At 42.9% G+C, this 27581-nt stretch overlaps 1 protein-coding gene across 5 annotated transcripts in view; it reads right to left on the bottom strand.

Moving 5' to 3' along the window:
- GATB (glutamyl-tRNA amidotransferase subunit B) overlaps positions 1-27581 on the bottom strand; it is an 85662-nt gene that overhangs the window by 46349 nt on the left and 11732 nt on the right. For all 5 annotated transcript variants that reach the window (XR_014023361.1, XM_081304765.1, XM_081304766.1 and 2 more), the window contains exons 3-5: positions 9051-9164; positions 6429-6627; positions 5890-6012 (exon numbers count right to left, since the gene is read on the bottom strand). Coding sequence is in view for 4 of the 5 variants with exons in the window: in XM_081304765.1 (XP_081160891.1) it covers positions 5890-6012; positions 6429-6627; positions 9051-9164 (436 nt within the window). In the remaining variant the exon portion in view is untranslated. The remainder of the gene's footprint in view (positions 1-5889; positions 6013-6428; positions 6628-9050; positions 9165-27581) is intronic.

The following is a 27581-nucleotide window of genomic DNA, read 5'->3' as shown; positions in this document are numbered from 1 at the left end:
CTTCCATCTTCTTTGCCCCTTACATCCAAACTGCCAATCAGATCCTACCAGGTCCTGCCTCCAAACAGTCCCTGGATTTGTCACTTCCTTTCCATTTCCACTGCTGCCGCCTTGCCTGAGGTCTTGGAACCTCAGCGGAGGTTATGGGATCACATCCTGACTCTTTCACACAGCAGTGCCCCCTGTCCAGTCACCCACATGTGACCACAACTTCATCCTGTGACACTGTGGCCTTTTCATCACTTGGTCACTAATTCAAGCACAATGGCAGTTCCCATTGGATCATCTCGTCTCCTTTCGGTACTCAGGAGCCCTCACTTGATCTGCAGGTGGACACAACCCACATCTGCCCACCTTTCATTCCATGGGAAAGCTCCCTTGCAGCCAGGGGAGCCTTTGTGCACTACCTCCTGTCTACATCAGCAGCACATACTCAGTACCCCTGCTCCTGTCCCCCTCTCCCGCCTCGGTTCGTCCTTCTGAACTGTTGCCACTGTAGTGTTACCCCCTCTACTCCACCTTACTGGACACCTCAGCAGCATGTGAGAGAACAAGTCAGCCTTCCTTCTCGAAATATCCTCTGACCTCATCGGTAAGTGAGCCTCTACTGGCAGGGCCTCCAACCTCAGAATACACACAATCTATACCATGAAGCTGAGCCCATTTCGAAGTAACCTTCTCTTTAAGACCAAAATGGAAGCTCCCTTAGGACCAGGCCAAATTTTAAGGCCCCTGGTGCCCTCTCAAGGAGATGGCTCTCTCTCTTATCCCTCTCCCAGTCAGTCACCGACCTCTTCCTCAGCGCTCCCTCCGCTGTGTACATGGGTAACAGCTTTTCTCACTAAGAAAACAAACAAAAGCCCAAACCAGGTTCTTCCGAGCCCCCGTCTCACCCCACCAGCCATCCAGCCTGTTTCTGTTTCCTTTTCAGCAAATCCACTTCAACAAGTTTTGTCACGAGTGTCGTCTCCATTATCCCACCTCCCACCTACTCCCAACCCACTTTTGTCCCCACCTCTGTGAAAATGCCCTTGTCGGAGGCACCAACAACTCTGGCTGCCAAATCCAGGGGACGCAGGGCATGTTTTGTCTTCACTTTCTGGACACTCAGCAGAATACGACAGAGCAACTAATCCTTCCTTCTCGAAATATCTTCCGACCTCAGCTCCTATGGCCTGACCCTCTTGGTTTTCCTCCTGCCTCCTTGGACATTCGATTTCGATTTCATTTTCTGGTGCCTTCTTTTCTAAACTCTTCTTAACTACACTTCTCCGCAGGGGTACATGGAGTCAAATGTCACCTAAATTTCTCTCTTCAGCCCAGTCCTTTCCTCAGACTGCTACACTAGTCTCACGAGCATTTCAATTGCCAACCCCTATTTGTCCCTTCACAAGGACACTTTTGTTCTCAGCTTTCGACTTCAGACAATACCACCACCTACATCCTTAAACTCCCTCGAGGTACCCTTGCTTTCTTCGGTTAGCAGATCTTCCACACGGGCCTGTAACGGAAAAGTCACTCCAGAAACCACCTTGAACCCACCCCTCTCTACCATCACTGCCACCAGCACCGTCAAACCGTCTCATCTTCCATCTGAACTACCACCAGCACCTGTGAACTGGTCTGGGTGTCACTCTCTCCTTCTGGAATCCACTTCCCACAGAGCAGCCAGAGTGGTTTTCTAAAACATTAATAGAACTACGATGTCACTTCCTTGCTTGGAAACCTTTCAGTGATTTCCCTTGCACTTGGACAGAAATCAAAACTTCTTGCCATTACCTGTAATCGGTCCCTTGCCAACTTTATAGCCATCTCTAATGCCATTGCTCCTTCTGCTTTTCCTACAGTGCCCTCTGTCACCTTGGGCACCCCAGGGCGTATTCTGAGCTCTTTTACACCTCACTCAGGCCCTTGACCATAGCTGTTTCCTCAAAATGCTCATCTCCCAGCTCTGTGTGGCTGTGCCTCAAGTCATTCTTCAGGCCTTAACTCAATGCCACCTTCTCTGAGGGAACCTAAAAGGCAACACTGTCACTTTCCAATGTTATTCTGAACCACACCACCTCATTTATTTCCTTGAAGCACTTATCACTGTAATTACTGTGTTTTTTCTGTTAATGTCCTGGTGTCCCCATGAATATAAGCTCTCTGTGGCAGGAACAAGGTCTTTCTCAGAACCCAGAGATGGGGCTGGCACATGGTGCTTGTTCAGTGATGAACAATGAATGCCAACACGCTGTTATCTTCCTGAGCAATGAGTAAGCAGGCTGGCCTCCATCTCACCGTAGGCTCCTGACAGGTTCTAAGATTCTGTCTGAGCAGGACTCATCAACAGCTGGACTCTTCTGAAAGGCCCATTCAGCTCAAAGGCAAACTTCCATCTATACCCAGCTCCGCTCAACCAAATCTCAATACCTGGGAGACAACTTTTTTTTTTTTGAACTTAGGGAACCCTGAATTACTCACTTGCTTTTAAAAAGGAAACCATCTTTCACAATTTAGAATTCTAATTTGGAAGAGGAATAAAAGCATGAATTTTAGTTTCTTCCAGAGAAGACCATACTACATAAATGTCTGAGAGGAATCATTTAGTATCCTGTGGTGTTGAAAGAGAGTTCTCGAGCCTAGATTCAAATATAGTATCAAACATTAACAAAAGACACTCTATCCAGAGAAGACAAAATACCTTTTAAACAAATTAAGTTAAATTGCCTCAAGTGCATGAGAGCCTTACCAGGCAGGTTTACTTCAATGCATTCTGTCCCACAGAGGGAGGGCCTTCATTCACTCATCAGGAGAATGTTACCAAGCTCAATTTCTGTCTTCCAAAGGCAGAGAGATTTGTAACAGCAAAACTAAAATACTATACCACTGAGCACAGTGATAGAGTGCAGTTACATATTTTTTTTTCTAAAACACATTCACACAACAGAAATACAACATCACAACAGAAAACTGTTTCTGCAAACAGCAGGGACTCCAGGCTTTGGTAGGAAGGTCTGTCAAGCTATCTCATTCTGGTTGCTGAATACTCCCCAATACTTTAATAACAAGATTTAAGAAAAAAAGTACGCACACACACATATAAAATGCTGTAATTTCCCCCCAGTGCTAGGGATAGAACCCAGGGCCTCACCCATGGTAGACAAATGCTCTACCACTGAGGTACATCCCCACGTGAAAGGGACCAAATTCTACTGAACATAGCTCACAAAGCATACCTCAACCAAAAAAATGTGGTGATTCCCTAACAGCAATCCTATTTATTTTTGTTAATAGAGCATGGGCACTTACCCAGCACCGTCTGTTCCCCAGGCCATGTGCTACTTCATATACACTACTACATTCACTCTCCATAACCTGGCTTCCACGACAAACCCACTAAGACAGCCCCGGGTATTTCAGACTTAGCATTTCCAAAATGGAATTCCAGATCTCCCCCGTAAAGTCACTTCTCTCATGCAGCTGTTCCAACTCCACTCAATGCCTCTGTCAGCTTCCTGTCCTTTCTGGTTTCTTCCATTCACTTTCCACACACCATTCCTTGGGGATACCTTTTATAAATGTGGAAAGTGAGGCACAGAGAAATCAGAAAATTTGCTCAGGTTTCTATCATGAGAAGTTGTGGGACAGGACTGCAGCCCAGGTCTGGGACCTTAGAGCCCTTAGCACTCCTCTGGCTACTCCCCCAGTGGGTATCTGTGGCAGTCTCGCCACTGCCATGGTGCTTAAATAAAGATCTTCTGGAGTCGTCACCTGGGCTCAAATCCCAGCTCAGGTGCTTCTTGTGAACCCTGGGCAAATAACCCCACCTAACCCTGTAGCTGACCTGTACTACAGGTAAGGAATGTCTCAGGAATGTTGTAAAGTTTAAAAGAGATGGTATGACAATTTTTAAAAATTCTTAGTGAACTGGTGAGCATATTTTAAATATTCCAACTGGTAGACACTACTATTGTTGAAACACTTTGTAGGTCTACTTCTACACACGTGCTGTCTGAGAAGGAAATGACTTGGAAATGGCTTGAACTGGTCCATGTTCTTTAATAAAACTATCAGGAACTCAATCACAACCCAGAACAGCGGAGGCCTCATTCCAGAAGAACCGTGTCCGCTGATCTTCACTGCCACCTCTTCTTTAGGGTGGCCCTAGGTACCCAGGATGCAGTCTCCAGAGCTGACACAGGGATCCTAGGGTAGTGGGACAGAAGGATGAGCCGAGGAGTCAGGGCTGACACAATCTACCAGGAAGCCGGACTCCAGCAGACTGCAGGCAGTCCCCAACTCCCCACAGCCTTCAGAACAACCAAGGCCACTCGGCTGCTGTGCCGGAAGCAAAGCTGCTGGATTTGTGTTTAAAAGAAACAAAAAGTGTCACAACAAATGAGATTTAATGAACATGCTCAGCTGTCACTGACTCACGAGTTCTTGCTGTTATGGTTTATCTCTTGGCAAGGACCCAGATGGGACTATTTCTCAGCTAACAGGTGGCCTATTTATTATTCCACAGGGTTCACAAGAATCACAGTGGTTTTGAAGAAGAATGGAATAATAAAAACTTATCTTAAAGCAATAGAGAATCAATGTTTAGCGCATTAATGGATAACCATCCAACCTGCCCATATTTCATATATGTTTTGTGGGTAAAAATGTAGCATGAGTGATAAATGGAAAATGGAGACTTCTTTTAACTCTCAGTCTCATTTCTATAAAGGAAATGTGTAGACAGCTAACCTTTATGTAATTCAAATTTATGGGGCTCTATGTTTCTAGTCTTTGGCTTAAGATGATAGCAAATAAGCAAGTGCTGTCTCCAGACTTGACTTGTACCAAAGCTTTGATGGTACCCTCTATTGCTTGTATGTGACAAATGTGGCATTACAAATTCCGAAGGCCTTCTGTAACATGCAAATACATCACGAAACATGATAAGGGTGTTAAAAGTACTATGGACCAGCAGAGAGAGGAACGTTATCACTGGTGGTGTGTGCCATAGAAGACTACGACTGTGCATTCAGACCCTGTATTCGGTCAGGGAGTGCTTGGAGGCTGGGAACAGAAAATTGGGAAGAAACCACGGGAGAGATTAGCTTTCAGTAATTTAAGGGAGGGCAAAGGAGCAAGGGCTAAGGGAGTTGAGCCACCAAGACACTGAGCTTGCCCCAAACTTGTGATTTATATCCAATTTTCAAACATTTAAAAGGGACAGTTTCTTTCCTTCCCAAGGGTACAGGTGTTTATTTTGTTGCTTGAGTTTCCTACTTTATTTCTACTGAACTTAAGTCAGGGTAAAGCTTTATGTAGTCATAATCTGGGCTTACAGCCAATATTATTTGGCTTTGGTTGCACATGGATGGAAATTGTTTTTTTAATAATTATTTTAATTGTACAAATTTATGGAGTAGTGTGTTAATTTGACACATGTATACAGTGTAATAATCAAATCAGGGTAGTTAATGTTTCAGGGGTGAAACTTCTACAAAAAAAGGAAAAGAAACAGATCCCCCTGTCCAAAAGTAGCAACTATCTATCTATACAGAACTCAGGAATTATTCTTGTGGCATAGTATCTTCTTTCTGGGAAAGATGAAACTGTTTAAACACATTATTTCATGAGTCCTCATGGTTTTGATGTAAGAAGCTGGGAGAAGACACCTTCTCCTGTGCTCATGTTCACTGGCTTGCATTACTGTGCTGCTGTTATGTATGTGTTTATTTTTATTTGAGGCTCAGAAAAGAATCCAAGCCAATGGGGAGCCTGTGGGTAAAGGCTAAAAATGGGATATAAACTATATTATAACTGATGGCAAAGAACAAAACTCAGAAGAGGCCCAGGAAGCAGAAAGCAAGATGGCAACAGACAGAGGGACAGTGCCCCTGTGGCTCCTACCTGCCATGTTTGCCTGGCTGGTCCCCAGGGCTTGAAGTATCAGCTGCAGCTCCCTGACGACTGCTGCAGCCTCTTCTCCACAGGACAGGTCGGGCTCCAGGACCACTTCCAGAAGGCCGACTCCTACCAGAGAGAAGCAGAGTCAGCCTGCCTGTGGTTGGCCAGTCCATCAGCAGACAAACCAGGCAGAAGTCTCCGGGAAAGCCTACATTACCAAAGGGCTCTCGAGGTGGTTCTGGTCTTGAAATTGTTTCTCCTTCCCCCACATATACTGACTTCTAACTTTGGCTTATTTCTTTTAACATACATCCAGCTGCAGGGTCCGTGACTGGGTAGGGAAGTCTGTCTGACTTTCGGGGTGGCCCAGAAGTGCTCACAGCTTGGGGGCTGTAACACCAACACGAACACGTTGCTCTCCATCAGCCAGGCCCCTCTGCCTGCTTTCTCAATTGGTTTTGGAAAACTCCAGAAGAGAAGAAAGGTGTCTAACACCCAAGGAGCCAAGAGGCTGGAAGGAAAGACTGAAGCACTGCGCCTACCTGCCCTGTTCAGATCAATGAGCGTCTGGGCCCTCAGGTCATCGTGAAGGCTCTTGCCGCTGTCCTGCTCCAGCTGGATCTGCTTGATCCGCACCCTCTTGGAGACCAACTGACCCCGCTTCTTCCCTACACAGACGCTGTAGGCCAGGCTGCCACTCACAGCGATCGGGAGCCTCTGCTGGGTAATTTGGTAGCCCGCCTGCACTCAAAGACACATGCGTTATAGTCACTAGGCCAGAACTGAGAGCTGGGATCCAGGTGACTATTCCTTTTACTGTCACACAGCTAAAGGCTTATGTGAAACCAAAGTGAAAAACAACAAAAAGAAGAAAAAAAAAATCATTTATGCACTGCTGCCATAATTTAGCCTGGCTTTTCCCATCACTCCCTATCCTCCCCTCCCCAAACCCCTCACAAGAACACCATAACAATGCAGTTAACACCACCAGACCCATCTTCCTTACGGAAAGCCATTTTGGAGAATAACAATAATTTCATTGTTGGGGCCCCTAAAAAGGATTTATTGTTTTCATTTAGCTCATTAGCCTACAGCCTGCATCTCATTACCAGGCGCTGTCAGGGCGTCCCTATTAGTGAATGCTGGCTGTGCATTCTCGATCTCTACTCTCAAGGGGATGACAGCGGTGGTCAGTGTGTTTAAGCTTGCTTTGGTTCTGCTCTTTCAGCTAACCAATCATGCCAGCTGCCCTCCCTGACCGAGCTTCCCTCTCTCGAGCCAGAAAGAGCTGTGACGCTCACGCTCAGTGAATGGAAAGCACACAGTACTCAAATACTGATGGATGGTGCAAGGACTCTGGCACCTCCTTCTGAGTGGAAAGGAAGAATTGTTCTCAAATGCACACGTGCATCAACACACACTGAAGAGACCACAGGTCAACGCAGAGAACTGAGGCGGAGCAAAGAACCGTAGCTACATCATCTGCAGCCCTCGCTTAGTTCTCAGTAGGTTCCACTCGTTTAATCCCACGACATCCCTAAGTAGCACAAGGCACAGAAGGGTTAAGGGACTTGCCGAAAGCCACATGCAGATCTAGGAAGTCTCAAGGTCAACATGTGAACTTGGTGGTTTGGCTCCAGAGTCTGACCTCCTCTTCACTAGGCCAGCCAGCAGTTTGTAAACTTTAAATGAATCAGAAATATCAGGGGCTTGTCAAAGCAGTGTGCTTGGTGACACCGCAAAGGTTCCTGATTCAGTGGGTCTAGGGTGGGGCCTGAGAATTTATATTTCTAACGAGGTCCCAAGAGATACTGATGCTGGTGCTCAGGAACCACACATTGAGAACCCTGCAGGAGGCTAATTCATTTTCTATGCTAAGATAGGAAGTCTCAATTTATAAAACCAAACTCTGGGGAAGGTAAGCTGGAGAAAATATAGGATGCCCTGTTCAATTTGAATTTCAGGTAAACAATGAATACTTTTTTTAGTATAAATATGTCCCACACAATATTTGGCAACAGCAGTTGTGATTATATGACCCACCTGGGCCAGAAAGAACAGAAGGCCATAGATAACCAAAACCTCTCGTCTTCATCATATATTGCTCAGGCTCCCACCTTAACCAAAGTGGCCGTCATTCTTGAAAGATGAAGAAATGGGGACTAGAGATGTAGCTGGGTAGTAGGGTACTTGCCTACTACTCCACAACCCTGGGTTCAATCCCCAGCAATCACAAAGAAGAAATTCAAACCAGCGCAGAGCTTGCTAGAAGGCTGGAAGGTTGGCAGCCCAGGGCAGGCGGGTGACTACAATTGCAGTGTTCTGGTCCTATTTTATTTTTTATTTACTTCTCCTCCTGTCTCTGCCCACTACACAACAAATCACCCAACCTTCAGGTCAAGGAGAATGACCTGAAGAGGTGAAGCAACCTTATCCCTATTGTTTTGCGCGGTCTAGGGGAGAGCTAGACTTACTATTGGAGGCTCAGATCAAATGACACATTATTTTGGGAAACCCACTCCATGTTTCAGTTTTGTTCCAACTCTGAATTAGGAAAAAGTGGCTTTCACTCACACTGGACGCACTTAAATAAAAATCTAATTTTAAGGAAAAGGCAGGTAAATACCAAGTTTATTGCTCAGCCAATTTCTGTTGTTCCTGCAGCTTTCTGGTTCGTGGTTCTGCTTACTACTGTTCACTTACTTGCTCCGTGTGAGATGACAGAAATGTCCCCAATAGCCATCTTACTGGGAGCTTCAACTTAAGAGAGAGCCGCTCTCGCAATATCTGTGGTCTGTGGTGGGCACCGACCAGTGCATCTGCCACAGGGTCAGCCTCTGTCCTAGCAGGCAATTAGCACCAAACACCACGGTGGGGCTGTGCCTGACAACACTGGCTTCTCCTAGTCCCCATTCAATTATGAATGAGCCACCAGAAGCATGAGGCTAAGCAAGGAGTCAGCAATCAGGACAATTGCATCCAATCTAGTAAACATCGGGGGGCACCTGCCTTCATCAGGGCCAGCCAGAGCTCCCTGCTGGGATGGACAGGGCGCTGATTGAAAACATGAGCGGGTAGCCTTCTCTCCCTGGCTTCAAACTCCGCAAGGCAGGGCTGGCCCAGCTCTGAGAACTTCCAGGGGGTGGATCACAAAGCATACTTACTGGGAGGTCTGCATAGAAGTAGTGCTTCCTGTCAAAGGAGGACTTCTTGTTTATGTGGCAGTTCAGAGCCAGGCCTGTCATCACTGCAGCTTCCACACACCTCCTGTTGAGAACCTACGAAAAAGCCACACAGGAGCTCCTTTCAGAACCAGAGCCAGCTGAACCAGCGCTTCTCCTTCACATTGACATCCTCCCTGAATATTCAGCTGGGCCCTTCCATGGGCATTAGCTCTATGTGGGCAGCTTCCATGGGCATTAGCTCTATGTGGGCAGCTCTGGTTCACAAGCTGTCTGTCTGCAAACCAGGAAAATGGTACAAAAAAGAAAATGCACACAGTGTGGGCCCACTGGGGACCCTTTGCCCCAATTCCTGTTGTTAAAGTTAATAGAAGAGTCCCAGAGAGGCTTAGTAGAGTGGATTACTTTGTGACTAACCCACCCACTTCTGCAAACAGAACATGGAGCCTGTCAGACAGCAAACCACCTGGGTGAGATCTGAACTGGAAAGGCCCAGGTGGGACCCAGGAGACTGACGGGTGTTTATTTACCCACAGAGAAAGAATGAACTTCTGAGAGCTACATTTCCTCCAGCGCTGGGAAAGGGGCACAGTGGCCTCCCAACTTTCAATGCAGGCCTGGCCAGCTCCCTGACTGGGGCTCTGACTGGCAGTGTACCACATGGTTGACTCCCCCATGCTGCTCGGCTTTGCAGGGGCCCATGGAAGTTCCCTGTGAACCCACCCTGAACCTCTTTCAGGAGTGAAGGACCCAGAAACAGGTAGCAAACATCCCAGCCCCAAAGGACATGAACAGCTTTAGGAACTTTGGGGTCTGGAAGTAGGTAAACGACTAGAGAACATGGTAGAGGAGAAAGAGCCCATCAGCAATCAGGTACTCAGCCCACTTCTGCTCTGGATATCCACATTATTAGGAACCTCAGTTTCCTCATCTCTGAATCAGGGATTTGATATCTACCTTGAGGAGTAGATAGTATACTAGCTAGAACAGCTAATCTGTCATGGAGACTCAATAAATTGTTCATTTCCCCATTCTACTTTGGGAAAATTTGTGAAGATGTTGGGCTTGCAATGAAATATATTTCTATGTTTTATTACAGTATTTATGGTGTTCTTTAGTAAATTGAGCACTTATATGTAATACTGTAATGCATATAATAGACATATATCATACAATAGTAATTATATCTATTACTTAAATAGATAAGGCTTTCCAGTGAAGCAATTTTTATATCCATTATTTTATTTTATTCTAATCTGTAAAGGAGTTAGTATTATCCCAATATTCCAATTTTTCAGACAAAGAAAATAAAGACCTAGAGAGACTACAAGACTTGCCCAGTTGGCAAGCTCTGAAGCCCACATGTGCCCTTGCCTAGGTGACAAGCAGAATCCCTGAGGCCTGGGGACTGGCTCTCTGTGCTGAGATGATGAGTGCAGACTGATCACATGCAGATTTTAAAAAAATCTTTAAAAAAATTTTTTTAGTTACAGATGGACATAATACCTTTATTTTATTTAGTTCTATGTGGTGCTGAGGATCGAACCCAGGCCTCACACATGCTAGCCAAGTGCTCTACTACTCAGTCACAACCCCAGCCCTGATGACACACACTCAGTTGCCTGACAAACTAAGAGAAGCCTCTACTTGCTGCAATATACACCCCCCCAAAGGAAACCCACACAAACCTCCCCACTATGACATCACACCCCTCCTTTTAGGAACCCAGGTAACAAATGGAGGGAGCCCTCTCACACAGCTTCTATTCCAAGTTCTTCCTTCTGGGCCTAATAATGTTGGCAGTTCTGCAATAATCAAGGTTTTCAAGGAGAGGTGTGCTGGGGAGCAGGGTGCTCTCATTATTGATGTTTTCACTTACTAATGTTTGCTGTTTCACCAAGTGGTTGTCATTGCAAAACAAACAGAGCTGTGGAGAATCCTGTCCAACCCCAGCCTGGTGCCTGGGGTCCGCGATCCTGAAGCTGAAGTCTTGGCTCTGAGCTTTGCAGCGCTTGTGACTCTGGGACTCCCTGCCTACACCACACTGGCTTTCTCACTCCCAGAGCTTTTCTGACAGCCACTCTCTCAATCTGTCCCTTTGGGGCTTCGCTGTGTCCTCCTTCCAAGCATGAAGAGAGCCCAGGTCACTCTGTCTGTTTTTGAGCATGCAAAACAAACTGCCCATGCTTGGCACCAGGAGGGAGTTGCGAGTCCTATGTGATCACAGACTCTCACTGTGCCCAAGTACATGCAAGTGCCCAGCACTTGATAAACCATCAATTTCCAAAGAAAAAGAAAGCAGTAAAACACACAAACATTCGAGCAATACTGAATATACTTTAATCTTTTTTTGATGATTTAGAAGGCTTGAAGTACTTCAGGGTCAGAATTATAAGCATCAATCATTGCCACGCTGCAGGTGACAGAGGGGCTAGTAAACAGAGTGCCAGTTAAAAGAATGCCAAGAAACAAGAATTTATTATGATCTTAGTCAAGCTGCCTGTGACAGATGGAGGTCCAGGTCAGCATGTTCTGAGGATAGGATGCCGAGCTGGAAAATTCAACTGGGTCTGTCTAAAGCATTTCTTGAGTGTCTACAATGTACTAAACATTAGGGATCCAGAGATAAACTGGACTCTGTCCCTGCCCTCAATGAATCTGCAATGGTGAGATGAATCTGCTGCCTTTCCAACACCCTTTTCAAGCTCATCTTCCACCAGAGTGATCTTGCTAAACACGCACCTTGTGGTAGGTATTTTATTGCCAGAAGTCGCTCAATGGCCCCCAGTGGCCCCATGATACAGTCGAGCTCTTGGATGGTCTAACTCTGTCCTCTGTTTTAAATGTCATCTCCTCCTGTGCTCCCTGCCCATACCCCAAAGGTCCAGTTCTCCCACATAAACACACAGACCTCCTGACTCTCCTTGTCCTTGTTCCCTTCAAAATCTTACTGAGATGTCCCCACCTCTGTGAAGCCATCATTACTATGCTTCCCGGGTACCTTTTCTGTCCGTACAATTCCATCTGCGCTGTTCACAGTGGACTGAGTCTGTTCAGATATTTCCACACAGTTGTAAGTCTCACGAGGATAAGAACTGTCTGTTCATCCCAATACAAATGGGGAAAAAGAGTGGTGTTCAACTCATGGGAGAACGCACAGGGGAAGGAATGCGATGGGTACTGGGCTGGGGGAAGATTTCAGAGACCAGTGATGCCCAATCTCCCCTGCAGTCCTACCTGCCACCTGCCAGCCTTTAAACTTGTTTCTGGAAGTGCTCTAGGTGATAACGGACCATGTGTGAGGTGACCAAAGGGCTAACTAGAAACTCAAAAGAATAACTTGTCCTAAAGAAAGCTCGTTCCATACTTTTCTTTATAATTACTCTAAAGGACGATGAAGGATCACAGTATTAGCCATAAGAGCTCTCAAGTGGAAGGAAACCAACAGTTCTCAGCACTCACTCAGCTCATCTTTCTCACCTGGGCCTGGGGACACTTCCTTTTGGCCTCAGGCATGATCAACAACAGGTATTTATTGTGCACTGGTGTTGTATGAGGAGGTCTGAGATGTGTGTCTCGTAAATGTCCTCTTAGCAATCTTAGCACAGAGACTATTGTGATCTTCATCTTAGAGTGATGAAGGGAAGCTCACAGATGAACTAATTTGGCCAGGTCACACAGATATTAAGTAGCAGAGCAATGAAGTCAGACCCCAGAACCCAGGCTCTCAACCATAACCTTCTATCTTGAATCTTCAAAGAATAAAGTGTGATAGTTTTATTTCTCAAGACTATTAACCTGGCCATAACTCCACAGCAGTACCTCAAACCAAATCCTGATGCAGACAATTTGAGGCAGATGTTGCCTCTAATGTTTTATTTCTATCAGATTCTCTCTACATAGGTCTTTCCAGCTGCTGAGCTCCCAGAGGGCAGGCACTGTGGGTTTTTTTTTTTTTTTTTTTTTTTTTTTTTTTTTTTTTTTTTTTTTTTTTTTTTTTTTAGCTTTCTAAAACACTCAATACACAGTCTCTGGTATATAGAGGATTTGGTAATGTGTGGACCTGTAGGTTATCTCAAATAGCAGAGGATGTTCTCTTGCTAAATTTCTGACACAAGGATTCATAAAATGATTCATCAACTAGGAGGCTAATTATTTTATTTCATCAGAAGGCAAGAAAGCTGTAAGAGGCAGAAGTGAGAGACGAGAGTCAACCAATTTCATGACTAGCTGGGGAGAGACTGGGCAGAACATGGTCTGGAAAAGGATATCAGGGGTGGTGGGTGGCATGGGAAGAGAGAGTTTTTTTAAAAAAAGAATCATTTGCTGGGCTTGCAGGTCAATGTGAGTAGTGCTGCAACCATACTTTGTTTAGAATTTAAAATACGTCTAGTGTAGCGTAAGTCAACCCAGAAATGAGCAGGAGAGCTTCAAGGAGATACTGGGATCCCAATCTGAGAAACAGCCTTCTGAGATTCATTTAGTCTAACCAAACAATTATGTTCTGATCTCTGGGTACAACAGACCATCACATAATGACAACTCCCAACACCGCCCCTCACTATGTTCTACACATTCTACTTCCTTAACACATCTTGATTTTCTGTTTTCCTACATCCTCTAGGACATAATTCAAGCCTCTCTTCAAATACCACCTCCTCCAACCACGAGGGGCCACTGACCACCTGGCCAGACGCTTCTTTTTCTAGTGTCTCTTTCACATCCTCCAAGAGCGACCTTTTGCAGGTCAATCTGTTCATGTACTTTCTCTGTCTAGAATCCTGCCTCACTGCTCCACCACACCCAAAGGATGCAGTCCAGGTGCTTAGCATCTTCAGTACCTGAAACCTAATGCTCCCTTGCAGCCAAGTGTGAGACTGCTTTTGTACAAACTCCTACTGCTGCTGGTAACATTCTTCTTCCTCATCTGCTTGAGCAAGAAGTGTTCTGACACCTGGTGAGACTCTCAGATGTCACCTCCTTCGTGAGCTCTTTTCCGCCACTATCCAGATTTAGGTGTTCCTGCTCCTCTGTTCCCATGACACTCAGGGGAAGCACCATCTCCCCCACCAGCCTGCGCTCCCTGAGAGCAAACGAGTCATTTGGCTTATTCCTCTTTGCCCTATGGCCTAAGCCTAACACCAAGCGGATCCAACATTAGCTGAGGTAATGAATAATTTAACATTTCCTTTATCAACACCCCAAAGACTACAAGCTATGAAATAAAAGCAAAATTGTTCTATAAAATGTATTAGGAAGAGGAAGGCACTCTCAGTATGTAAAGTGGAACATTTTAAATGCACAGACTTCCTTACACACTAAATAGAAGAGTGGAGCTGTCAAAGGGGGCGCTATGAGAACGGCTTAGGGGACTCTCAGCAGCAGAAGCCACCATATCCCAGGGCTGGAGAAGTGGGAGAAGCAGTGTTAACTGGAGAGCCAGGGTGTGGGGCCACCAGAGGATACGGAAAACATGGCGGCCCTGTCTCCCAGAAGCTGGAGCCATGATGAGACCCAGGTGCCACCAGAGATGCTGACAGGGTAGAGCGGGGAGGAATAATACTCTGCTACTTCTTTTTTCCTATCTGCAATCTTTCATCACACCTCCTGGTGGCTCTACCCAGACAGAAGGCAGCTGACCCACTGGGATCTGCACCAGGAGGAGCTGGGAAAACAGGAGTTGCAAATTTGAGGACACATGTACCATGACAGGCAGAGCAAACATATATTTTGTGTTCATTTATTTGACTTTTTCTTTGGAAAAATGAGTAATCAATAAAATGCTGCCACTCTCAAGTCCGTCCAGTCAACATAAAACTGCAAATTTGGTGGGTTCCTTTTTTCACATACTGGGAACCAAGAATTATGACATACTACTAATCTGTAAGGAACATTTGTGCTAACTCACCTGTTGTGAGCTGAACTGGAAATCTACCTTCAATACTAGAAAAGAATTTGCTGAACAAATTAACAGAATAAAGAAGATTCCATAACTTACTAAGTCAGTGAAACATTCTCTAGGATTTGAGCATCTTATGTGAAATTCTACTAATTACAAATAAATCTGCTCATGAAAGCCAGACCCTGGGAGCCATCCTGGGAGACACCTGGAATGGACTTGAAGGAGCAAACTGCACGACTCTCTAAACAGTCTGCAATGCTCATTATTTCTCTGCCCTTCCAACTTTGCCCTCAACTGGCAAGTCCATGATGCTCCAGTACCCAAAGTTAGTCCAGTGAGTATCCATCCGTATATCTTTACAAAGTTGAGGTGACACAGAAGTACTGGCGTCCTCACTGAAAATTTAGTTGGCAACTCCTCTGGAACACTAAAACAAAGACTATAAGGTGATGTTTTTCAAAAAGCCCAAATGGCAATTATTCTGTGAAATTTATGCTAAACATGACAGATCTGATAATTAGGATATAGCATGGTAAATGCTTTAATTTATGGAGAGAAAGTAATTAAAATTTATTAAGTAAAAATAAGGCAGTAAAATGGGCCTTTATCTTACTGCTCACCATAAATTTGTCTCAAAGCATGAACTCCCTGATTCGTATTCAAAGCAAGTTATCATGTGATAAATTTTCATTACAATAGAGAAAATGGTTCCCCATTTCTGCGCCCCACACTCCTTCTCACCATTGAGCCCTTTTATCATCACCTAAAACAAATACAAAACCATAATAATGCTGTGATAATTCGGCTTGCTAAAACTGGTTAAGATAATTTTTTAAAGTAGAATTTTACCATCATAAGTATTAGTTCTATTCAGGTATTAAATATATATGTAGGTGTGCTCATGTAAACATATATGTTCTGTATGTGAAACATGAAGAACACGAGCATTGCCTAGGGAAGAGAAAAAAGTAAATGCTACATTCTCTCTTTCGTTTATGACCCTCTTTCACAAAAGGGAATAAAAAAAAAATATCCATCCCACGTGCAATAACTCCTGGTCAAAAGAAGAGAGGTGTGGCTGGCAGTTGCAGCTGTCCCTCAGCTCCGAAGTTCCTCTTCATTCCCAGCCCTCACTCCCAATTCCACTTCCCAGGGGAGCTCAGGACCAAGGGCAAGAATACTTCTTTGATGTAAAGAATCTCAGAAGCCTCGTTTTTCTCATCTGGAAGTCCATCCTCCTGCCTCTGCTTACCTGGCAAGCTCAGATGGCCGACAGCCAGTGCCCAAAGTCAGCACTACATGAGGCTAGAAATAGGCAGCCTATACGAACAATTTCTCTTGCTTTTTCCATGGACTACTAGAACCCTAAGACCTGACATGTACCACTGAGGATGTAAGAAGGGCAATGCCTTTGACCTATGTGGGTCCTAGGCCTGCCTCTAACCTGGGCAAGAAGAGTTCTCACACAACACTTTCTGGATTTTACTTTGAGGTTGGAGATCAATGACCCTAACTATGGTAATAGTGTTCATTTGTGGAGGCCCATGTTTGGCCAGTTAGCCAAATTAGACAGGAAGGCTAGAGAGTGGTTGGCAGCCAGTAAAACACAAGTCTTGTGTGTGCAGGTTAACTGGTCTCTTCCTCTTCCCACAATGTTCCCAACGGCTGCTGATCTAGCATTAGTCATTGGTGATTAACTCGCTTTCTAAACAGACTTATATAAACAGATGAACTGGACCAAAATTGAGGTAGAAAGACCTGAATCTGAATCTCTCTCCTACTATTTCATAGCCATGTGCCCTTGTACAAGTTCTCCAGGCCTCAATTTCCTAATGTGCAAAAGAAAAATTAGTTATATTTTGCAGGACTGTCCTGCAAATTAAATAACTCCACCCTGGCAGGCATTTAGTAATTCCTGTTTCAGAATGGAAGTGTTATTAAATGCGAAGTGCTTACTCCAGTCAAATCCTTCATGTGTAAACTTTTTTAGGAGGCAAGGATGTCTAATGAGAAAAGTCCTAAACAGCTCCACAGATCCATTAGTCTGGATTTACAATCCAAGGTAAGGCACAACAGATGCTAAAATTATGTGTTACGTCAACATAATATTTCCCCCTTAAATGATAACCAACACCTTTTGTGATAATTACTGTGCTATCTCCAGTGGAACAGAGACCATATTTCTTAATGTGTCAGGAAGCTCATATTGTTTCATTTTCCCCGTTTTATAGTGAAGCAAAATTTTCCTGGGTAATGCTGTATACTCACCTCTGGCTGGAAAAAGCTCATTCTTAGGTGAAAGAAATGAGCTTCCAACAAGCTGGCCAATTATAAACCAGTTAACTGAGCCAACCATTACCCACATCTCACCGTGGCCTACTGCACATCGGTGACTTTCTGTTTTCCAAAGTACCAGCTACCTTTAAAATTCAATGAGTCAATGGAGAAAATAGGTAGGAAGGCAAGGAGCGGACACAGGAATCAAGCCAAAAACCAAAACCAATCCGCCAACCAAACTAAAAAACATTGTTCTTTTTGAATACAACTTTGAGATGGAGACAGGATCTTTAATGAAAAAAGATTTCCCCTTACTTCAGCTATGAATATTGGTTTTTCTCTAGTTCATGGCTTTGAAACAAAGTATCTAAAAATTAAAAATGCCAAGCCATATAAACCCCATCATTTTAGATTTTCTCCCATAAGTGAAACTGCTAAGTCTTTCCAGACCTGTCCTAAAATTTACTCATAAGATTCTATACCTAGAGAGATTTTATGGAATGCAATGATAAACTATATCACATCACTGAAACCTCAAGCGCAATCAGAGGAAGTAATGGGAAATATTATTTTCATGACTGAAATGCTCTAATGATCAGAATGAGGTCTACTTCTGTACATGAGAGATTAGTATTAAGGTGAATGATCACATTATTGCTGAGAAAGGGAACAACTGACTTGAACCAACCTAACCAAGTAAGGCATGCAGCTAGGTGTTCACTATTGGTATGGATAAGGAGTTTGGTGGAACAAGACCTGTGAATATCAAAAGTGAATCCCCAGAGACACATGCCATTCAATGAAAAATGGACCTGCTGTGTTCACTGGTCCCATGAATGTCCTGAGAAGGGAGTCTGTGAAAGAGTTAATTTTCTGTACTGAATAGAAACAGTGTCTTGTTAGAGGCTCTGGTAAGCCCTGAAATCATGGCGGTTAAAAGGGAAAGAAAAAAGGCTGAACTTCTATAGTGCAAATATCTCTATTAATTATGTTTACTTCCATAGTAGATAAGAAAAAATATCTGGCCTGGGATATTTCAAAATCATCAATGTTGAGAAGGAAAGGGGAAGAAAAACGAAGGAAAGAGAAAGGAAAGAAAAAGAAAAAATGAGACTACAGAGATATGACAAGAGAATGTACCATGTAATCTTTGGATGCTGGATTGCAGGGATAAAGGCTAATACTGAGGCCATTCTAGAAACCTAAGTATGAACTGCATCAGATAATAATAATTTTGTGTCAATACTAGCTTTCCTGAGTGTGACCACTATAGAGGAATTCACATAAGAGAATGCTTTTACTCTTAGAAGACAGACATTGAAGTATTTAAAATAAACTTCTATGAGGTCTTTCAAATGGCTCATTGAAGTGGGAGCAACCTAGATGTAGGATAGGTATTTACTGTACTACAATTTCAACTTTTCTGAAAGTTTGAGTTTTGTTTCTAAGTAAGCAGGGAAGGGGCAGAAGAGTATGTAATTCTCCTGAAAGAACAGTGAGATGTTAAAAGTCTCCCACATCTGCATACCTGTAATCCAAGTAGCTCAGGAGGCTGAGGCAGGAGGATTGCAAATTTGAGGCCAGCCTCAGTAATTTAGCAAGACTCTAAGCAACTTAGCGAAATCCTATCTCAAAATAAAACATACAAAGGGCTGGAGATGTGCTTCAGTGGTTAGGCATTCCTGGGTTCAATCTCCAGTACTTAAAAAAAAAAAAAAAGTCTCCCACACAAAACTCAAGGAATATATCAATTATAAAGAGAGTGGGGTAGTGGGATGGTAGGGTCTAGAGGAGGCAGGAATTGTTTAAATGATACTGACTTGTAAACCACATGGGTACCTAAAGCTTCCATCCACTGCTGCCAAAACTCAGCCATGGAAAAGAAAGCACTTATATACTAAATAAATCCACCTAATTGACTGTAGTCAATTAAGTTATGGGGACATACTAAGATGATCCCTGTATATGTAATGAATGATGGTGTGACCTCACCCCCCCTTAGTATCATGTCACAATCTGTGAACAGGGAATTCTGCAGTATTTATCCAAAAGTATATAAATCCTACATAGAGATTCCATATATACATAATCAAGAATATGAAAGGAAGATTTGTTCTTTTACCTGGTGGGAAAATAACTTTGTCCAATTATATCTTTTTCTGCAGAAAAGTACTTTCATTTCCCCCCCCAAATTATATGTGTGTCTTATTTTTTACCAATGCTTCCATTCTGTTGCCTCTCTATGTGAATATACTCATTTATTTCCCAATTGGGCACCTCTAAAAGAATTTATGACTGACAGTTTCATATTAATTGTTACTCTGTTGTGAATACATGCCATCTAAGTTATTTCAGGAAATGTTACATGTTTATTAGTCCCGCTCCCTGCTCTTATACAGGACACTATATATGAAAGTATCTCTGTTTATATTTTAATGATGCAAAGTTAAGAACATGAACATTATAATAATACTAAATGAAATTTACATGCCACTTGAGTGTTTGTTTTCATATACATCAATTTCTCTGCATAGGTGTAAAAGATGAATAAGAGTAAGAAATAAAGTCAATAAGTTAGTTGACTGTCATAAGTAAACAAAGGTAAGGAGTAGCTACAGCCATCTTAAAGGTTTACGAAAAGCTACAAGGAAAAATTCCCTCTTATGTTTTGTTGTAAATAAACAATTAGCAATTATGGCAGGAGGGAGGGCAGTCTGGAGCTTTACACTAAGAAAATGAACCAGGCCATTCTCATTTATATCTTCAGCCGGCTCCTGACTTCTCTGTGTCCTTGGGTAAATCAATCAGGCCCTCAGTTTCCTTGCCTATTAACTGGGGTTGGAGCTCCCGACCTTGCTCACTGGGGTGGCCTGTGAGTTGGCAAATACCACTGAAAATTCAAAGCGCTATTGACAATCACCGATTCCTGCCTGTCTGTGTCTCCTAAGGAAGCTGCAGAGTATGACAAAGACCCTTGATTGATTATGCTTCCTGCTTCTATACTTGTGAAAGGAGATTCATGCTTCAAAATTTGGAACAGAATATTTTAAGGCTCCTGGAAACACAAGTGTGTTTTGATTCTCACTTCTTGTCCCTGCCCCAGCTCTAGTCCTTCTGATAAGGATGCTCCCAGAGGTGGACTGGGGAGCAAGGCTCCCCAGCAAGAACTCTCTGCCATGAGGAACAGCATGCTCTTCGGAGGAGCCCAGTCTGACTACCTAACCCTGCCAGAATCACCACGCCTACGCTTGTCATCTCTAGAATGCCAATGGCAAAATGACTTCCCAACTTTGCCAAGATTTTAAAAAGAGCTAAGGGAAAAAATTCCCCAAGATGCTGCAGTATAGAAGACAGCCAACTACCACCGCCCCCCCTTTAATACTAAATATGAAGCAGAAAGCACATAAAAATGGTCAAGTAAGAAAGGTCCATCTGAATGGCCTCAGACTGACCACGGGGGTGGACCTTTCTTAGACTTACAGATCCCAAGAATGTACCTGCAGTGTGGACAAAGAATTCCACAGAACCCACCCCCAAAAAAGTGTCTCTTCCCAGATACGATGTAGATGCTAAGAGTGGCTTCATGTTTTCTCTTTTTGAGAATTTGGGCAACCTCTATACCCTTGTCACCATGTCCCCATGTGACAGGAGCAACTTCTCTGACAAGTGACTTGGGAAAAGGAAATGAACACATGTGGATCAGCCGCTTCTGTCTGAGCATTTCCATTATAGGCTTCTCACACTCATCGTCAGAACAAAGCCTGTTGGAGCTCTCTATCAGCAGGCCCATGGAGGTGATGTATTCTGGTCGACTCCAGCCAAATGATAAACTTTCTGCAGAAGCAGAAAGCCTGCAGTTTGGGGGAGCTGAGGTCAACTTAAGCATAAAGTACTAGAAGCCATCTGGCTACATATCAAGTTGCCTTTGTCAATCGAGCTATCATCAGTAACGAAGCTGACACGCTCGTCTCCATCTGTCTGACGTCTATGCTAAGATTTCTCAACTGGTTCTAGCTCAAGAGGGGAAGGAAGTATCAACAACCATGATGCAACACAGCAGGAGAAACCCAAGAGGGCGTCTGCTATGGCCGGGTCAGTATACATTTTCTGTGAGGGAAGAGCTTTTCCAGGTCTGCTGCAATTTTTTAAGTTCTGGAACTGTCCATGGAAGAAAAATGAATGGTACCCAGCTGCATGATTTCAGGCTGAATTTTTATTATAGGCTTCTAGTATAAATCACCAGAACAAAGCCTGTATGAGCTACCTGAATGTCAGAGACAGAGTGTCACAGAACACTGTTGTTTTTTTTTTTAACTACTACATATTATATCAACAAAGGACCCCTAAGTTTTTATACTCCCAGACATTTTGGTAATGTGTTTGTATTTTATTTTCTGTACATTCCCACGTTCTTTTCTAGTATTTCAGAATTTTGCACAAAATTCATTTTGAACAGTTAAAAGAGTTCTAAGTATTGCACACTCCTCTCTAACAAGGGCTCCCTCTTATTGTGCTCACTATCTCATCCAAGGGCATACTTTGAGAGGAAAAGAAACCAATAAGGGGATATGGAAATGGAGGGACGGGGAACCCTTCCTAACAGATGCAATACTCAAGATTTCTCACTTAGGAATAAACCTGAGGAGGCAAGCATGCTGCCTGAAAATACCCCATTACTAGGGAAGGATTATAGAGTTCCTAGAAACACTGAGTCTAAGAGATGCTCTGCAGCTCCAAAGATTCACCTGAGGACAAGGCCACATGAGGTCCCACAGGCTCCCCAGGGCTGGGGCGGAGGGGAAAACGAACCCCCAAAGCCCTCAGTGATATCTCCCACTAGCATCGGCTACCCCCCCTCAGTTCCACCATACTGCTTTCTGTTGTTCCTTAAGGAGAAAGAGCTGGTGTCATCATTTTAACATAACAGTTAGGGGAATGAGTCATTAAAGATGAAATTTTTTTTCAATGATCATTGCTATAGTTTAGATATGGAGTGTCCCCAAAAGGCATATAGGGATTAAAGGTTTGGTCCTCACTTGGCGTTTCTAGGCCCTCACTAGGGCCTAGAGGGAGGTCTTAAGTAACTAGGGGCATAACCTCAAAGAAGGTTATGGGGGGGCTGGGGATGTGGCTCAAGCGGTAGCGCGCTCGCCTGGCGTGCGTGCGGCCCGGGTTCGATCCTCAGCACCACATACCAACAAAGATGTTGTGTCCGCCAATAAAATAAATAAATAAATAAATAAATATTAAAATTCTCTCTCTCTCTCCTCTCTCCCTCTCTCTTAAAAAAAAAAAAAAAGAAAAAAAAAAGAAAAGAAGGTTATGGGACACTGTTCTCATCTCTCACTTCCTGGCTTCCACAAGGTAAACGAGCCTCCTCTACTGTGTGCTCCTTCCATGAGGTACTATACTGCCACAGGCCCAAAGAAACAAGGCTCAGTGACCACGAACTGAAACCATGAACCAAAACAAATCTTCACTCTTTTTAAGTGGATTACCTCAGCTTAATGCTGACCAACACAAACATCTTTAAGTGCAACAGGTGAGGGTGTGCATTCCTTTACATCTATGGGGAATTCAGAAAAAGTTGAGTCACCAATCCCTCTCTACAGCAATAGCATAGGCACAGTGAGAAGGTGCACAAATCTCAGCTCAGCTGGCATGAAGAACCACATGACATATGGAACAACACAGAAGAACTGCAACGAGAAGGAAACAGAGGGAAACAGCCAAAGAGAGGCAAAAAGATGCCTTTCCTGCCCCATTCTGAGTCTCTGAGTCACCCATCTTCACAGCTTTGTCTGCAGCCCCATCTACGGGGTCCTATCCTTTGTTCCTTACTCTAAGGGTTCAACCTTAGGTTATGGGGGGAAAGTCTGCCCTTAGAATTGATAACCTACTCTCAGCAGGCTTGAGGTCAAATTTACTAGCTCCGTGGCCCATGAATCCCTAAGCTAAAAGATAAAACGAAGAGTGGCTGTAGCTAAGAACTGAAGCACTGGGGAAAAGCCAATAAAATAGTTCTTTGGAGGGGCTCTTCCACCCAAACACTAGAGTCCCCCTAAAACATAACTTCATGATTCCAAATTATAAAACACACAAGTAAATCATCTACCCTTAGCAGGAATTAGCAGACATACAAAAAGCAGAATAGGATCTCCCAAGAATTTCTGATAGAATTAGTGAACACAGACTATAAAATAAACAGATTTAAAATTATTAAGCAATAAAGAACTGGATATGTGAAAAAGAAACACATTGCTTTCAAGAGGACAAAAGGAGATTTAGAAGGGAAAATTAGTATTTTTATAAAGGAGATAATCTCAGTGAAGTATAAAACTCAGTGGATACATTACAGAGAAATTAGTGAACTGGAAGACGTTATAGAAAAAATTACCCAGAATAAAGCATAGAAAAAGATTCCAAAAGAAGTCTCCATTAGAATGACTGCTGTCTGCATGGAGATCTATTTAGCTATGAGCTGTCTAAAGTCAGGGTTGCTCTCCTAATGGTGAGTTGGGAGAATTCCAGCATATAGGGCACTGAATTTGTGACTAATTAGGTGAGATCTCCTTTTACCCATTTTTAGTGACTGAGCACTCTTCTTTTCTCTCTTCAGGTTTAGAAGAGAGGTCAAATTTACTAACTCATAACTAATCATAATACCTGGAGCATACAGTCAGCATCAATGATATGTGGTCAATGTATCTGTTTGCATATGAATATATGGACATATATCTACAAACATATTATATAAATATCTCTTAACAGCATTCATGTTTTAAGATATATACTCATGCATACCTGCAAAATAACAGCCATGTGTATAAATTATATAAATTAGACTTCTTGAAGTTCCAACTACAATGGGAACACAAATTTGGAACTGTTCATTAAACTAGGAATGAGAAATATCAGTTCAAATTTGATTTGAACTGACATTTCATTAAGAACATTAAGCTGTGTGACCATGGGCAAGTCACAACAGCAGTTCTTCCTTCTGTAAATTAAAAGGAGTAAACTGAATGACTTAGGCTCTCTTCCTAATCTAGTCTCCTTGGTTTATAGCCTCAAGAAGCCAAACACCTTTCATGCTACCTATGTACTTTATTCTGTAGGGCATGTCTCTGTGCAGAGCCTTACTCATATTTACATTAACAAATGTAATGATCTAGCTTTCTGGGCTAGAGCAGGTCAGAAATAATAATTGAGAAATGAGCAAGAATGGATTTCTAGAACCAAATATACAGACAGTAGCTTTAAAAAAAAATGGTTAGAGGTAGTGGCTTGTAAATCCAAGGAAAAACATTGTACTATGAAAGCTAAAAAGAATAGGCCATCCTAGCCATTTACTGTAGAATCAGATGGCTTTACACACTTCAATAGCCCTTCAAGGCACCATTATATTACAACACTGAGCAATAACTGATGTTGCTGATAACCTTGAGCAATCAAGAAAGGTTGCCTTAGCTTCAATATACCCTATTTAAAAGCAGGAAAGCATATAATGCATTTAGAAAGAGACCTATAAAGAGGTTAAAAAATATCAAAAGGGTTTTAGATGCTTGGAAAATTCATTCACATGGACTCCTTGTGTATGTGTATGTTCAATACATAGCAGGATACAGAGAGGTACTTATCAAGTGTGTTATGTACGTTCTAAGCAAGGTACTGTCAAGTGGCCCAAGGAGTCGATAAACTACTTTTCAAAACCACAAACATAGAACTCCTCCTGAACAACATATATAAAAGGATGATCAGTCAACTGTATGAAACATATATTGATAGAAAGTAGAGGTACCGTTATTAATAGAGTCATGTTGCATACTGGGAATGCTGCATGTACAACTGGCAGAGAGACACGGGAAATGAAAATTGTTGTGAAACAGAAGGCTCTCAAGAATCCACTGACAGGTGGGAAAAGGTCCACGGCAGTGGAGAGTCAAATTCCTCCCCACTAGAGGGAGGTGAGGTCATCCTGCCTGCTGAGTGCTGAAGTCCATCATGGTCATGAGTCATCTGAGTTCATTCGAGATGACCAGTTAATAATGTGATAAGGCAAGTTTGGACCACTGAAGAGTTGAAGAGCCGACAGGGAACTCTTCCACATTTGTGGGTATGAGCTCATAGACACGCCTCTTATTGGGACAAAAGATACAGCACAGGGCAGAACACTTCATCATTGGAAAGGCACACTCCTCAAAGGAATGGAGGAAACTATAAAAGTGACTTGGGAGAGTGACTGGCAAGAAGAACGTCTGAGAACACAATGTAATTATAGGTTCTGCAGATTACATTAAAGCAAATCATTGAAATGGAAAAAAATTTTAATAGAAAACTGTCACATTTTGTCTTCTTAGTCAAATAACTAAACATCATCTAAGTGTGAATGGACAGAGAATTAAGTACAGATCTGATTATAAATGTATGCATTTAAACACTTTTCCCCTGATGTTTTCTTGAGTCTCTGTTTTGTTTCCACATTTTAAGTTAAAAACCACTTTATAATTACATTTAGAATTAAGGGTCAGGAAAACATTTCAGCCAGATGCCCTGTAGACTACTCAAGTATTTTTAAACCTGTTAGGCCCTCCCAAACAAAAGTTATTACTAATATCTGCTTATGTTCAGAGAGTAAGAATACTGCAGATTTAGCTGGCTTTATCAGAAGAAATTTTTAAAATAATCACAAAACACTTTATAAAAGAGCCTTATTCTTGCATCCGCATCCCGATTTCTTTCTTTCTTTTTTGTTGAGGGGGTACCGGTGATTGAACTCAGGGGCACTCAACTCCTGAGCCACATCCCCAGCCCTATTTTGAATTTTATTTAGAGACATCCCCAGCCCTTTTTTGAATTTTATTTAGAGACAGGGTCTCACTGAGTTGCTTAGTGCCTCACCGTTGTTGGGGTGGCTTTGAACTCATGATACTCCTGAGCTGCTGGGATTACAGGCATGCACCACCATGCCCAGTACATCCTGATTTCTTGAGGGAGGCAAGATCCCTTCTGGTGCAACCTGCATGCTTGGATTCGAGAATAAATCCCCAACATAAGGCCTGGTATCTGTACTGTTAGTGCCCAGGGGACAGGCATTATTTATTCCCCTTCTTCATTCTCCTCCTTCTTGCTAATAATAGTGTATACTTTTATAAGTAAAAGAAAGTTTTGCAAAATGTGCTAAATAACATCCCAGTTTTCATTCCATAACTGCGAGGACCAGATTCTAAACATCTTTGGTATGAAAAGCCCCAAACACTTTTTAGACAGTCTGATTCTGAGAGGAGAGGAAACTGTTCTTGCATACATGTGTGAAAAACAGCTTTAAATGTCTTTCCCCCACTTCTGGAAACAAGAGGCATTCATGGTTGCTAGGAGGTTCTGTGTTATGTACAGATAAGAGCTTTCAGACAAGCAAAACATGAGAGTCACTGGTTTCTAATTAATCTAATTGTGGTGTAGCCTGATTATCAGAAGGTATCTATTGGGCCAACGGAGCATTCCTACCAGCAAGCAACTGGATTGCTCTTCCCCTCCCTCCCCTTTGTGCTGCTTAGGGACTAAAACCAGTATTTCAAATTACAAAGAAGGAGCGTGTGCGTGTGCGCGAGCACACCCATGTAAGAGAGAGCACAGAGGTTTGCACATATTTCCAACAAACTCGATGCCTTACCGAAATCTCACCATTACTGGCAGCATTATTTGGCCAATTATGGAACAAAAAGACTTGTAAATCCTGTGACATTTTAGCCAATACATATATTTTTTTCCTAATTTTCTTTCCATTTCACATCCATATATAAGTATTTCAAGGAGAGAAACTAGAAAGACATGATAAAGAGGAAATAAACAACTCTAAGCAAATAACCTAGAATCCTGTCTATAGTTCTATAGACAAATAATTAGCTAATAAATTAAGGAAGATTCTGTGCCACAGTAAGAGGTTTTACTAAGTCAAAATAATGAGTGAGGCTGAATCCTTGCTAATAAAAAAAAGAATGCCACCCTTAGTTTAGCTGTAATCCTGCCTATAAGGAGTAAAATGGGCTGACTGACCTTTTCAGTCTGCAAATTTATGATGGAATTCCATAAAATTCTAAAACTAAGGTAAAATAAGAAGATAAAATAAACGTGTTCCTAAAACCCATTTAGAAGAAGGGTCACTAATCAGATTGGGGAAGATGTGTTTATACAGTAGTCAGGACAGCAGGCTAGGCAGAAGCAGACCTAGTGCAGACCTGGGGTGGACAGGGGTGGAGGCAGGGGATGAGAAAAAGCATCACATTTAAACACAGAGACATTTACATACATATAAACTGATATGTGCGCACGCG

Source organism: Spermophilus citellus (assembly GCF_964194105.1).
Source record: "Spermophilus citellus genome assembly, chromosome: 8".
Lineage (NCBI taxonomy): Eukaryota > Metazoa > Chordata > Mammalia > Rodentia > Sciuridae > Spermophilus > Spermophilus citellus.
The sequence above is the reverse complement of the archived record's forward strand: the minus strand, read 5'-3'. Positions and strand labels throughout refer to the sequence as shown.